Source organism: Nicotiana tabacum, chromosome 20 (genome assembly GCF_000715075.1).
Source record: "Nicotiana tabacum cultivar K326 chromosome 20, ASM71507v2, whole genome shotgun sequence".
Taxonomy (NCBI): domain Eukaryota; kingdom Viridiplantae; phylum Streptophyta; class Magnoliopsida; order Solanales; family Solanaceae; genus Nicotiana; species Nicotiana tabacum.
In genome coordinates this window covers 124206434-124221443 of record NC_134099.1, presented here as the reverse complement: position 1 = coordinate 124221443, position 15010 = coordinate 124206434, and the positions used below count along the sequence as shown (strand labels likewise).

Sequence of the window (15010 nt, the reverse complement as noted above, 5' to 3'; positions counted from 1 at the left end):
AGGGGTCCCAACAGTATCAGCGTAAATCCCTAACATGATATATAGTATGATTTACAGCTCATTTACTTAATCACATGATGGAAACACGGATATCAACAAGAAAGAGTCATTGAACAGTGCCATGGAATGAACCATGTCCCAATCTCACGGTGCACGCCCGCACGCCCGTGACATGGCATGTGCGTCACCTCAATACTAATCACATAACATACAGTTCGGGGTTTAGAACCCTTAGAACCAAGTTTGGAAGCGTTACTTACCTCAAACCAAGCCAAAATCCTACTCCGCGGCGCCTTTGCATCTCAAATCGGCCTCCAAACGTCCCGAATCTAGCCACAAACAATACAATACGATCAATATAGGCTAAAGAATCAATTCTCGAATGACCTCAAATTTTGCACACAAGTCAAAAGTGACACCACGAACCTACTCCAACTTCTGGAATTTCATTTCGACCTTGATATCAAAATTTTCATTGCCGACCAAAATCGCCAAAATTTTAACTTTCGCCAATTCACGACTAATTCTACCACGGGCCTCCAAATCACATTCCGGACGCGCTCCTAAGTCTAAAATCACCTAACGGAGCTAACGAAACCATTCAAATTGACATCCGAAATTGTTTACATATAAGTCAACACCCGGTCAACTTAAACATCCTAGTTGAGAATCATTCTCTAAATAAATTCCGTGTAACCTGAAAACCAAAACCGACAATTCACATAATTCATTAATACATCATACGGAGCTACTCATACCCTCAAACAACCGAATGAACTGCAAATTCTCAAAACGATCGGTCGGGTCATTACCAAAGTAGTGGTAGAACTTACTATAAGTGAAAAAGGATTCTCAGACCTATTAGTTTTAGAGAATAAAAATGTAAACACCCTCAAGTCATGAAATATCATATCGAAGTTGGATTTTTATAGTTGAGAATGAAAAAAAATGTTCTAGAGTTGCCTTTATATTTGAAAAAACTATAATTCTAAGTAAGTAATGAGGGTAGTTCCCTGAGCTCTTACAACGTATTTCAAATATATTAGAATAAATCTGATGAAGTAGAGAACCTCTATGAAAATGACAAGACAAATTCTTCCTACTATTAATAAGATTATACTCATTCTTCAGAAATATACATAAATAATGAAATTCCACAATTGAACTATCCAAACGAAAATAAAATTTAAAATATTAGCTCATTTTTTGTAAAGCTTTCTCGTTTTTCACTTCTTTTACTATTACATTTGTTGCTATTGTTTCTCTTTTCTTGGTATTGTTATAGTCATTTTGGAGAAATTTTGTCACTCTCGTATGATATACTTGGAGTCTTTTGATAGACTACAGGTCCCGTGGTTTTACTCTTCACTTTGATGAGTTTTCCCATGTAAAATTTCTAGCTAGTGTGGTTTGTGTTTAATTGATTGTTTACCTTTGCAATATTCAATTTCCCTATAACTTTGCCTTGCATCATTAGCATACTTTATCTTCTCAGAAGATGCATTTGTCCGAATGGATCATGTTTGATGAGGATATTTGACAATTTGAGCACCGACAAGTTTGTAGCTATATATACAACGGTAGCTTTAGACATTATATACTTCAAAACCAAACAATAACAAGTCGTTCCTGCTAAAGCAAACGATGAATCTTTCAAATGTCAAAAAGATAGAGATAAAAGCAGAAGCAAGTTGTGATCCAAGTATAAAAATCTTGTATGTAACCATTGTGTGTGGCAAGACGTGACATATCAATAAGTACCTTTTTTCAAAATGAAGAAGAGGATGAAAAAAGAAGGTGACAATGAGAGAAAATGATACGTGTTAGACAAAAAATTACATATTTTCAATATTCATGAAAAGTAAAAGGAGTTGTAAGATACAGTGTACTCCAATCAAGTGACTCAAATAGATAAACTTGAAAAATCAGGCAGAGAACTTACAAGAAACAATTGAATTTTAACATTTGAATTATAGAGGAGAGAATCTATAGATCTCATAATACATACAACAGAGTCTCACTCCAGGTCTACTATCCCAAAATTTGAGAGAAGGATCTTAACTTGTTCGACGAAGTTAGAGCTGGTTGCATACTCTGTTAACATCCCAACAGCAAAACCAAACATTGCCCATCTGCTCAACCGATATTCAACATTATGACCATAAGTTAGAACTTACTATGTCAACGATAAAGAATCTAACACTCGGTTCAAAGCAAGAACTAATAAAATTCCAGACACAAGCTGTTTGCGAAATGATGCAGAAGTAATTCTCCCAGTTATTATATATTGTTTTATCATCTCCATTTTCCGAAAAACAAATTAAGAAAAATAGAATCCACTATAAGAAAAACAAAATATCAACATCCATCATTATTCACGAACATGGCACATCAACTAGGTCTATAAAATCTAAATGTGGACCCAATATCTTGTATCAAAATGAGTTATGTGCAGATAAATTTAAGCCAATGCGACACTATCTTAAGGCAAATCAAGTACAAAGAATGTGTATATGCCAAGAGTCGAAAGACTAGTTATGACTAAATATATCTATGACGGATTAACTGCTGATCAGAACTTATACTAAATTCTGCAGAATCAATATACAGCCAAGAGTCTACTTACTGTTCATCAACCTTTCAGTTTAAACTAACATTGCTATGTTAATCCATTTGAAGAAAAAGACAATACAGCTAATTATTGAAATGATTGCATATGAATCATGATCGAGTTAGAGTTCCGTCATGCAGCAGTGACGGTTGTAGATGGAACAGTGTTAGTTTCTTAATTGATGCAATTTTTCCATTTATCTTGTAATGGATAAAGACATATAAGTATTCTAAAACCAGTGAAGAGTCTCTATACCAAAGCATTATTACAAAATCGAATATACTTATCATTCTGCTTAGTTCACAGATCAGAGGTAACCATTTTAAGTTTTTGGCCACGATACATAGTAAGATACTGCAGGGATTCAGGAAAATAGACATTTCCATTTAAATTTTAACTTTCAGCAGCAATTTATCGGGAGGGAGGCGTGGTGTGCTTTCGTTAAATAAGAACACCTTTATTTGATCAAGAACTACAAAAGTGCCAGCATACAATGCTTAAAGTTAGCTCAAATTCCAGTTCCAAGGTCTAATTTTTATGCTTTCACATGCCAAAGTAGGTTTCTAACAGAGCTATGTTATTCTTGTAAGTCAATATTTACGCCAAAGCTGGACTTTTGAAACCAGTGTAGTTAAAGCGATGAAACAATACGAAGTGAAGGGTTACTCCATAGGCGAAGCCATGCGCTTCCTAGAAGTGTGCACTTCAAACAATGACGCGCAAAGTGATTCACGTCGAAAATAGGCTGGTTCTTTGAAAGTCGACTTGACGAAGTTGGATTTAAATCTGTATTATTGTATATTAGATGCTGAACTTTTTAAAGTCACTTGCAGTTTAAACTTTAAACCTTGAGCATTTCCTCTCAGAGGAAGAGGCACAAGCCGCACTATGGGTTCGGCCGTGGTCATTAACACTTGAAGTCGTGGTCCCACAATCTAGAATCTCTAAGGTTAGAAATCCTGGCTCCACCTCTGTTTCCTCTTCTCAGCAATGTTGGAGACTTGAAAGTAAAAATGGGGTATCATTATAGTACTAAATTCATACCATATCTTTGGTATTTTCTAATGTCATGAATTATGCATTTAACTTCTCACTTGTCGCTTTATTGTCACTTTTAAAAACACAAATGACACATTAACTTAAGGTTAAATCCTACAAGAAAACAAACCAAAACTGAAAAAGAACGCAAAAGATTGACACATTCAGACCCCAATTTTGCAGCAATAGAAAGACAGTTGCAATAAAACTTAGTAATTCTTTAATTACCTGCCATTGGAAATTTCATTCTTGGCAATAAAACCAAAGAAGGGGCCTTGATTAGCTTCTTCAAGTTTCTTCTGTTTGAAATATTCTTGAAGTGCCTTAGCTTTTTGCCTCTGAAACTCCAATGTAATTACATTCTTATCCTCAACAGTTGCCACTGCCACAGGCTTAGGAGGAGGAGCACTAATACTTGAAGATGGTGGGATAGGCTTTACAGGGGTAGGTGGTGAAGGAGCTACTGGTCTTCTCAATGGGCCATCAGCTTGAGAACTCCTTATAGTAAGTATGGTGGGGTTGTTTGTAGAGAATCTGAAAGTATAAGAAGTAGAAGTAGAAGAAGAAGAAGATGGGTTTTGAAGTTTAATGCAGGGGAAAGTAGATGATGATGCTACTGACATTTTCTTGAATGTTATTGTTACTATATTTTTTCTTTTTCTTTTTTTGTGCTGTGTTTTCTTTATCGAAGAAAAAGAGGGGAATAAGTGGATGGTGTTTGGTTAACTGTGCTGTTATCGCAGAGAAAGATTGTATGGAAGTGGAAGTGTTTTGTGGATAACATGTGGCCAAGTCTTGCAGGTTATAGTCAACTACTCTGTCTAGTCAGAATAAACTATCAAGAAATTCTTCAGTTTACAACTTAAATTATCTTATAACTAACAATATATATACTACTCCCTCCGTTCCTATTTACGTGAACCTATTTCCTTTTTGCTCCGTTTCAAAAAGATTGATTTCTTTCTAAATTTGGAAACAATTTAACTTAAATTTACAATTATACCCTTAATGAGAAGTTTTTATAACCACACAAATACTCTGAACCCCTTTTTGACTTGTTTAGGGCCACAAATTTCAAAAGACTTTATTTTTTATAAACTCCGTATCCAGTCAAATAGGTTCACATAAATTGGAACAGAGGGAGTATAAATTATGATCAAAGTGAAGATTATTTTAGTTTTATCATGTCAGGGTGGACCGGCCAGAGTGTGTATATATATACTACTACTCCATACGGATTTGCCATACTAAATTGTACATGCATAGGCGAAAATATAATTGGTTGTTTATGAGTTCTCAACTTATTACTGAACTCATATCTAGTCTCCATAGGATTCGACCGTAATTAAATATATATATATATATATATATATATATATATATATATATATATAGTATATTTTTACTTACGAAAACATAATCTAAGTAAAAAGGTATTGATTCGTCCGAACTCGTTAAATAATGATCTAGCTCCGCCTTTGTACATGTTCTTATGTATTTAATGCATAACCCTTTTCAAGGAGTAAGACAATTACTCAAATTGAACTGAATCTTATATGATTACGTAAATTGAACAATTAATTGCACTCCTCTTGATTACAAAAATTACTTGTCAAAATAATAATATTAAAGAACCAAAAATATATATTTTAAACTCAAGCATGCTCCTCTTTCAATAACTCTCTTTTTTTACCTTATTTGTTACTGATGGTAGGCTATAATTACATATTTTAATTGCTTATCGCACTTTAATTTACTACACTTAATTGAGTCTGAGCTTCACTCGCTAGTGTTTTGTACTAATTGCGTGTTTTATTCCTTGTATGAGTGATTCCGAACTATGTAGATATTATGGAATGAAGTAGAGCTATTTGGAGCTTTGAAGTCTGAGTAAAAGCCCAAAAGATTAAGCCGGGATCGTTCGGGGGTCGAGGATCAATTATGGACGTCAAAATTCAAGGAAGAAGCAACTGCCGAAGAAATGCACTAGTGCGACGCATTAATGTAATTTTATGCCAAAAATTTCCAAAGTTCAGAGACTGAGTTTTTTTTTGTCTGACAGGAAAAAACACTAGTGCGACGCACGGGGCGATGCATGAAAAGCAATAAGTTTGCAAGTTTTCCTATTTCGGCTAGAAAAAAGGAGATTTCGTCTAAGCTCAACCCTACTTGGTATAAATACATGGAAAAAACGTTATTTTTTTATATATTTTTTAACACACTTTAGACCTAGAGAGACTATTTTGGAAGGGAGAAGACGTTTGGAGCATTATTTGGAGGAGAAAACCATCGAGTTCTTTAGTCCTTCATCTTTTCGTTGTAATTTCTTTATGCAAAATACTTAAAAAATTATTGCTACGAACATGAGTGGCTAGGTATTCAAGTTTCTAGGGTTGTGGTTGACATGATTATTAATGTTTATTAATTACATCTCTGTTAATTCGAATTACCATCTTGAGGTTGTTTCTTTAATTCTAGTTTTAACTTGTGAATTACTGTAGCACCAATTCACCCTACTATCTATGCTATGCTTGGGAAAGCCGTGTTTAGATTAGAGTAGAATTAAAGAGAGCTTGTTTCTTAACCCGTGGCTTGGGGAAAGATTTCGCGGTTATAATAGGAATCTACCTAACAGCCTTACTTAGTTGAATATCGTATTATATTCGTTCATGATAGATTCAATACCATAAGAATATATGATTAATATATTATGGACAGGCGAGTAGTATTGTGGGAACATGCTATTCATATAAACGATCTTATTAATTAACAATCATAGATAATTTAGATTAACGAGTGTGATTATTGAAATTAATAGGATTGATAAACCAACCATAATCCTGGAATCTACATCTCTTCTGAATTAAGATCTCATCATACAAATTTGCATTCTTGTTAAATTAGTTGTTACTTGTTTAATTTCCGCAATAGTAGATTAATAGAAAAACATCATTCTTGATTATCTTGGACAATTAATTGATTTTAGTTTGCTTAGTTAACGATTAATCTAAGTCTCTGTAGGTTCGACATCCGACTTTTGAGTCACTTTATTACTTGGCGATCACGTATGTGTTTGGTCACAATAAGTTTTTTGCGCTGTTACCGGGGACTTAGTTATTGATTGTTTATTTAAGTTAAGCTTTTATTCATTATTTGTACAAGTTTTAATTTTTGGTTTGCCTTGTGTGTGATAACGCATGATCTTCTCTTGAATGTGGAGGAGTAGAAGTGCAAACAATCTTCTTCCTCTTGATGCTTAAATCGAACGAACACTTCACATAATGAGGAGGGAAGTCGAAGATAGAGCTTGAATAGAAAGAGAGTTGGACATCATAGTTCAACCACAAGCAATAGAGATGGCAGGTAATAAAGAGCTTGTGGTGATAGAAGTTGCACGACCCAATCTTGCTAATATGACTCGGGCAATTGTGAAGCTTGATATCACGGGTCACTTTGAACTCAAACAGTACATGGTACAGCTGATTCAGTCCACTGGGCAGTATGTAGTTCTATCTCATGAAGATCCACAGAGGCACATTTAGAGCTTCCTGGAAATTACGGACACTTACAATTATCCGAACGTTTCCAAGGACTTTGTCAGGCTGACGTTATTTCCCTTTTCATTACTGGGGGAAGCTAAGGAATGGTTGCAAAAGGAGCCCACGAACTCAATCACCACTTGGGATGATCTAGCGAGGAAATTCTTAATCAAGTTTTTTCCCACTAAGAAGACAAAGTCCCTAAGGAGCCAGATTCATGGATTTCAACAACGAGATGGCGAGATTCTTCGTCAAGCTTGGAAAAAATACAAGAAGCTACTCAGAGACTACCTACATCATTGTCATACTGATAAGGTATTGGGTCACACTTTCGTTGATGGGTTGGACGAGGCATCAAAAATGAATCTTGACTCAGCATGTGGGAGTAGTTGCATGTCAAGACCGTACAGTGAGATCCAGATCCTGCTAAACAATTTTACTACTAATGATAATAATTGGCAAGGAGATGGGGAACCACGAAGAGCAATTAAACAAAAAGTAGCAGGTGTGATTGAACTTGATGATTTCTCAGCCATGAGGGAAGATATAGCAAGATTAGAAAATAAGATGAACAAATGACAATGCACCAAGCACAACAGATGCAGCATGTGAAACAAATGTCTACTTGCTGCGAGTATGTGGTGAAGGTCACACAAGTGACATATGCCCTGTGAATCCTGAATCCATCTACTATGTGGGACAACAAGCTAGAGGGCCAGATGAATCAAAATGCTCAATATGGTAACACATACAATCCAAACTGGAGGAATTATCCAAACTTCTCTTGGGGTGGAAATCAAAATATCAGGCCTCAAACTAATTACAATCAGCCACCTAAACCCCACAGCAATAACAAGAGAGTTTGACTAACATGATGAAAAAGCTTTTGCTAGACAATCAAAAAGTTATGGCTAAAAATCAACAATTGAGCACAGAGTTCAGAAATCTAGAGAGGCAGTTTGGGCAAATGGCTAACACTCAGAATACTAGACCTGTTAGAGCTCTTCCAAGTGATACAAAAAAAAATCCTCAAGTCAATTCAGTGACGTTGAGAAATTTTAGAGAGTTGGTAGAAGTGCCTAAGAAGAAAAAGGTGTCCATGCTCGAAGAAGAAATAGTGCCAAAACCTGTTGTTACATGTCGCGATTCGTACGTTAAAGTTCCGTCTTCCGTTGATCTACGTAGATTCGGGGATGAGATTATTTTGAGGTTATAAGCATTTATGTTATTCCTAACAAGCGATAAGTAAGTACCGTGAAGGTTAAAGGGTAAATGAATAAAAGAAAGTGAGTTTTGTCGAAGTTTGTCGAGATGGATAGAATACGGTCCGAGCTGTAATACCTGGTATTCATAGATTAGTATCATACAAGGTACCCCATAACCATAATAAGTAGGGTAGATAAATTATGTTAAAAGTGAGTAGTATTTTAAGTAATTTGTGAAAATTCTTAATTTTGTGACTAATTGATCAATTATTGGGTAATAGGATATTACCTAATTAACAAAGAAATTATGGGTTAAGATTAATCCCTCCCCAAAAACGTGGTAGCACCCCATCACATTTAAAGTGACTCATAAGTCTTGTATAGATGTCACATTTTGGAGGATTTAAAGTGGCTTAGTCATCCACTAAGTGGGTCACACCCACTAAAGGTTTCCCTGCAACTAGTGAGATGCTTATTCCTTAGTAACAAAGGATTAAATATCAAGAATTGAATTGAATCTCTTAGAAGAGTGGGCTGATCATGAGTTTCCATCTTACTAAAATTAGTTTGCTTCATGTTTCTTCAATTATTAATTCATGTGTGCCTTAAAATCCAATTGAATCTCTTATAGAGATTGGGCTGGCCGTGAGTTCTTCAAAGAGCAAAACAATTCCATACCAAATATAGATAATGTTGGTTGTTGATTCTGTAAAGTTTGAATTACAAATTCTAAGAGAATCAGCTCAAGTATGTTAAGGTTATTCTTTCTTTCTTTTTAGCATGATCCATACGATACAAACGAAACGAGTAAATGTGCAACTTCTATAAATGACTCTATTTATAGAAATATAGAGGTGTCTATGTTCTTGAATTCCCATGTATCTTATTATCACATCTTCTGTTCATGGGTGTCAGAATAATACGTAGTTGATAAAGTTTATCCGAAAGATATATTGATCTTATTAACATATTTTTATGCATTTCATTCATTTATATATATACATTGACCCATGACTAGATGGCATATATATATATATATATATATATATATATATATATATATATATATATATATATATATATATATATGTGTGTGTGTGTGTGTGTGTGTGTGTGTGTGTGTGTGTGTGTATGGAAAAAGGTTACGACGTTATATACGCACCACCACCTGATCAATTGGTACATGTTGATGATTTTGTCCATAGTGGTTGAGATGATATGATGGGAAGCCCTCAGAGGCTTAATGATGTTATTTACACTTATATCCATGCATGGCATGACATTTATATGCACGTGCATGACATTAAAAATGTTTTGGGATTTACAAAGTGATTTAGACTTATAGGAAAAATTCCTTATTCCATGTTTCATCTATATCTGTTATGTACTGATTTGTATGCCTTACATACTCAGTACATCATTTGTAGTGACACCCTATTTCCCATGGCCTGTGTTTCATGCCCGCAGGTGCTGGTAGACAAGCTGACGGTCCCCCTTCTTAGGATCCTTGATCAGTAAGAGTTAGCGTGCAACATTTGATCCGAAGTTGTTTTGGAATTTGGTACGATATGTTGGAGTACATATATGGGTATGACAGGGCCCAGTCCCATCCTTGTACATATGTATATTCTATTAGAGGTCTGTAGACAGTATGTATAGTTGGATAGTATGTGGCCTTGCCGGCTTCCAGTTTTGGATATACAGTTATCTATAGCAGCCTTGTCGGCTCGCCCTACATATTTTGCATGCATATATATATATGTGTCATTTGGATAGGTTTTCCTTACACGTGTTATTCACGTAATTCAGCAGATGTTATCCATGTTCATATATTAGTCGTATATTAAGGGTATTCGACAAGTAGGACTCGGGCACCTGTCGTGGCCCATCAGTTGGGTCTCACTTTTAACACACTTTTGTACCCTACTATCGTGGTCATAGGGTACCTTGTATGACATTAGTCCATAAATGCCAGGTGTTATACTTCGAACCGTATTTTATCCCAAATCAACAACCTTCAACGAAACTCATTCTCTTCAATTCTATAATGACCCGACCGGTCGTTTTGAGCTTTTGCACTTGTTCGCCAGTTCTCGGGCATGACTTGCCCCATGTAATATATTATGACTAATATAGATTGTTGGTTTTAGTTTTCAGGAAAATCAGAATGAATTTGAAAGAACAGTCTCAGATGAAAGCTTTGAATTTGAAGGTTTGACCAATAGTTTACTTATTTGTATATGAGCTCGGAGTGGATTTTTTATGATTTGGTTAGCTTCGTTGGGTGATTTATGACTTAGGAGAATGATCGGAATTGGTTTTGGAGGTCCGGAGTAGAACTAGGCTTGAATTGGCGAAGTTGAGATTTTGGCGATTTCCGGTTGGTAGGTGAGATTTTGATCTAGGAGTTGGAATGAAATTCCGAGAGTTGCAGTAGCTTTGTTATGTCATTTGGGATGTGTGTGCAAAATTTCAGGTCATTCGTACGTGGTTTTGTTGGGTTTTTGATCAAAAACATATTTCGGAAGTTTTTAGAAAATTTAGGCTTGAATTCGATGAGTTTCGGGTAATTTGATGTTGTTTGAGGTATTTTGATGATTGGAACAAGTTCGAATAATGTTATGGGTTATGTTGTAGGTTTGGTTGAGGTCCCAAGGGCCTCAGGTGTGTTTCGGGAGGTTAAACGGATCAATTTCATGTTTTGAGAACTTCAGAAATTGCAGGTTTCAGTTGCAGGCATGTTGGCCTTCGCGTTCATGAAGGGGATCTCGCGTTAGCGAAGGGCCGGGGTTCGTAAGCATCGTGTTTGCGAGGGTCCATGCCGCATTCGCGAAGGTTTGTGAGAGGAATGCATCGCATTAGCAAGGGTGTATAAACGATCACGTAGGAGAAATTGGATCTGATGGTCAGTTAGTCATCGCATTCGCGAAAGAGCAAACACGTTCGCGAAGGTCAAGGCTATGGAAGCACTGTGTTCGCGTCTAGCATGTCGCATTCGCGTAGGGTAAAGTTAGTCAATGCAATTTTTGTGCTACGAGTTCGCGGGTTGTTGACTGCGTTCGCGAAGAAGGTAAGTCAGGGCTGGGCAGAATGTTTTTAAGTCGCCTTGTCTGCGATTTTGGTCTATTTTCACCCACGACTGCTCGTTTTTTGAAGGAAATTAAAGAGGGATTCAAGAGTAATCGACTTGAGGTAAGAATCTTGGTCTTAAAACTCGATTGTATTGTGAAATCCACCGAGAAATTCATGGAAAACTAAGCCTAAAATTGAAGAACTAGGGCTTGAGAAATTGGACTTTTGATTTGGGATTTGGAGGACCATTTGGGGTCGGATTTGAGAACATTTGATATGTATGAATTAGTGAGGAGATAAGGAATCTAATGATGTGAAAATTTCCGAGTTTTTAGAAGTGGGCCCGAGGCTCGGGTTTTGGTAATTTCGGGATTTGTGCCCGATATTGATTGTTTTCGCTTGGGCTTTATTTTCCTAGAATATTGTGATGTATTCGTTCTAATTTAGGATAGATTCGATGCGCATGGAGGCCGATTTGAGGGACAAAGGCGTCGCGGCTAGGGATATCACCGGTTCGAGGTGAGTAATGATTGTAAATGATACCCTGAGGGTTTGAAACCCTGGATTGCACATCGTAGTGCTGTATTGAGGTGAGACACGCACTTGATGATGAGCGTGGGGGTCGTTTACTAGTGGGGATTGTGACTTGGTCCGTCCCGATTGATGATTTTACCACGTATTTGACTGAAACTTATTTGTTATCGTCATGATTTGGGTTGATCGCCATATTTGGGCTTCGTGCCAACTATCTGAACCCTTCGGGGATTTTTATCACTATTTGCTCACTGTTTTTGAATTATTACTTGAACTCAGTCCTGTTGATATCTACTGTTTTGCAAATTCAACCACTTTTACTCAGATTTGAAACATAAATGAGTTTTCTAAATGCGTTTTGCACTGAGAACTACTGTTTTACTAATGCTCGAGGGGCTGGTGATGATTTTCGAACTGAGTGAGGCCGAGGGCTATATGTGAGGATAATATTGAGTGAGATGAGGCCGAAGGCCTGATATACTTTTATATGCCACGAGGTGGCTTGAGTGATATGAGGCTGAGGGCCTAGATTTGATGCAACGAGATGACTTGATATTGCGCTTAGGCCGTAAGGGGCCCCTCCTGGAGTCTGCACAACCCCAGTGAGTGTGGGTAACCATTGTGATCACAGAGTGAGCCCGAGGGGCTGAGAGTGAGCCCGAGGGGCTGGTACTATTCTATGTGTTTACTTTATTTCCATTTGTCTGCCATTACCTGTTGATTGTGTTACTTTATGTGTTATCTTCATGATTGTCTGGCATTAACTGTTAAATTGAGTGTTGAGCCCAAGGGGCAGATTTATGTACTTATCTGCACTAATTGTTTTTCATTCATTTGCATAATTGTTGAAAAAGCCATTTTCAAAAGAGGTTTAAACTTAGCTAAGATATTTCTAAAGATTTCACAGCTTCACTGATTTTCTCAAGGGTTTTTACACCGCTTCTATACAGCATGTTGGTTTGTTATATGTGATTTCTTACTGCTCAGTTGTTATTTACCTTTATTACTCACTAAGTTGGAGCACTCACTTTATTCCCTGCACCTCATGTGTAGATACAGGTATTTATTCACTCGGTAGCAGGTGTTGAGCTGATCGGAGGCTGAGTCATCGGAGTTTAGCAAGGTGGCTGCCAGCGTTCGCAGCACCGCTCATCTCCCTTCTCATTCTTCAGTCCTGTTTTGTACATTCAGACCTTGTAGTCGTATTTATACTCTAATAGATGCTCGTGACTTGTGACACCCCGGTTTGGGCTGTGTCGGGATGGTTTCTACTGTTGTTATCATTATTTCTACAAATTATGGTTATTATATCATGTTTTAGAACTACTTATTTTAACTGTTTAAAAGAGGTGGTCTGTTTTGGTCTGGCTGGCCTTGTCTTCACGAGAGGTGCCATCACGATCGGGTTTGGGGTTAGGGTCATGACATATTCGTTTACTGTTTAACCTTTACGGCACTTACTTATCGCTTGTTATAAATAGCATGAACGCTTATAACTTCAAGATAATCTCATCCCCGAGCCTATGTTGATTAACTTACGATGAAACTTTAATGTACAAAAACGCGAAATGTAACATAACATACCTTACAAAACACCACACTGCTTGAGTTGGGTAATAAAAGGCAACAAGCAAGAAAATGTAAGTGGACCATTCCCACCAACACTCTAAAAACTTCAAGAAATATTCTCCTTGGGAGTCTGCTGAACTTGTTCAAAGTTTAATGATTTTGAGGTTTGTATCAATCGACCATTGTTGTCATGATAAAATTGTCCTTGGTCTGTACTTTCAATTTCATATTCATACTTCTTAATTATGAAAGAACAAGACCTCAGCTACACTTTGATCTTGAGTATATGCAAAGAAATGTTGAGAGAGCGAATTCCTATTGATTTTAGGATAAATTACATTTAGGTGGCCAAATTAGAAACCTTTCTCTAAGGATTAGTCATCCTAAGTAGGGACCACCTAAAAGTTAAAGGTAACATTCCTAGTTCAAAATCTATTGCTAATCTCTTAGGAAAGAGTTTCAGCAAAGGTTACTTTGCATAGCAACGTTATTGCTCATCTCTTAAGAAAGAGTTTCAGCAAACATTATTTTGCATAGCAACATTATTACTCACATCTTAAGAAGAAAGTTTCAACAAATATTATTTTGGAATAGCAACGGTATTGCTTCAAGCATTTCATACGAATTGTTCCCTATTTTGATCTCATTGTTACGTGTTTCATCGCGATTGGTGTGTGTTAGAAGGATTTTAAAGAGGATCAGTTCAGGTATGTTAAGGCTATCCCTTCTTTCTTTTTGGCATGATCCAAAAGATACAAGCGAAACGAGAAAACACACAACTTTCATAAATGACTTTATTCATAGAAGTACTAGGGGTGTCTGTGTTCTTGATTCTACATATGACATATTATTATATCTTTTGTTCATGGGTCTCGGAATAATATGTAGTTGATAAAGCTTATTTGAAAGGTATATTGATCTTATTCATATATTGTTTTATGAATTTCATTCATTCATACATGTACATTGACCCATGACCAAATGGCATTATATACGCATATATTATATGTATATGGGATATGGGAAAAGGTTAAGGTGTTATATACACACCGCCACCTGATCAGTTGGTATATATTGATGATTTTGCCCACAATGGCTGAGATGATATGATGGGATGCCCTCAGAGGCTTGATGATGATATTTACACCTATACCTATGCATGACACAACATTTCTTCGAATGTGCATGACATTATAAATGTTTCAGGATTTACAAAATTATTTGGACTTACAGGCGGAATTCTTTAATCCATTTTTCATCTATGTCTTTTTATGTACCGATTTTCATGCCTTACATACTCAGTATATTATTCGTACTGATGCCCTATTTCTCGGGGTTTGCGTTTCATGCCCGCAGGTGCAAGAAGACAAGCTAACGGTCCCCCTTCTTAGGATCCTTGATCAACAAGAGTTGGTGTTCTCTATTTGATCCAGAGCTGCTTT

The 15010-nt window shown here is 36.5% G+C and overlaps 1 protein-coding gene across 1 annotated transcript; it reads right to left on the bottom strand.

Annotated features, from left to right (window-relative positions):
* Positions 1 to 1823: 1823 nt before the first annotated feature.
* On the bottom strand, positions 1824 to 4428 carry LOC107787669 (light-harvesting complex-like protein OHP2, chloroplastic). Its single transcript, XM_016609273.2, has 2 exons — positions 3878 to 4428; positions 1824 to 2132 (listed from the first exon to the last, which is right to left on the bottom strand). Exons 1-2 carry the CDS (start codon positions 4270 to 4272, stop codon positions 2018 to 2020), a joined length of 510 nt encoding a protein of 169 aa, XP_016464759.1. The 5' UTR covers positions 4273 to 4428; the 3' UTR covers positions 1824 to 2017.
* Positions 4429 to 15010: the final 10582 nt, after the last annotated feature.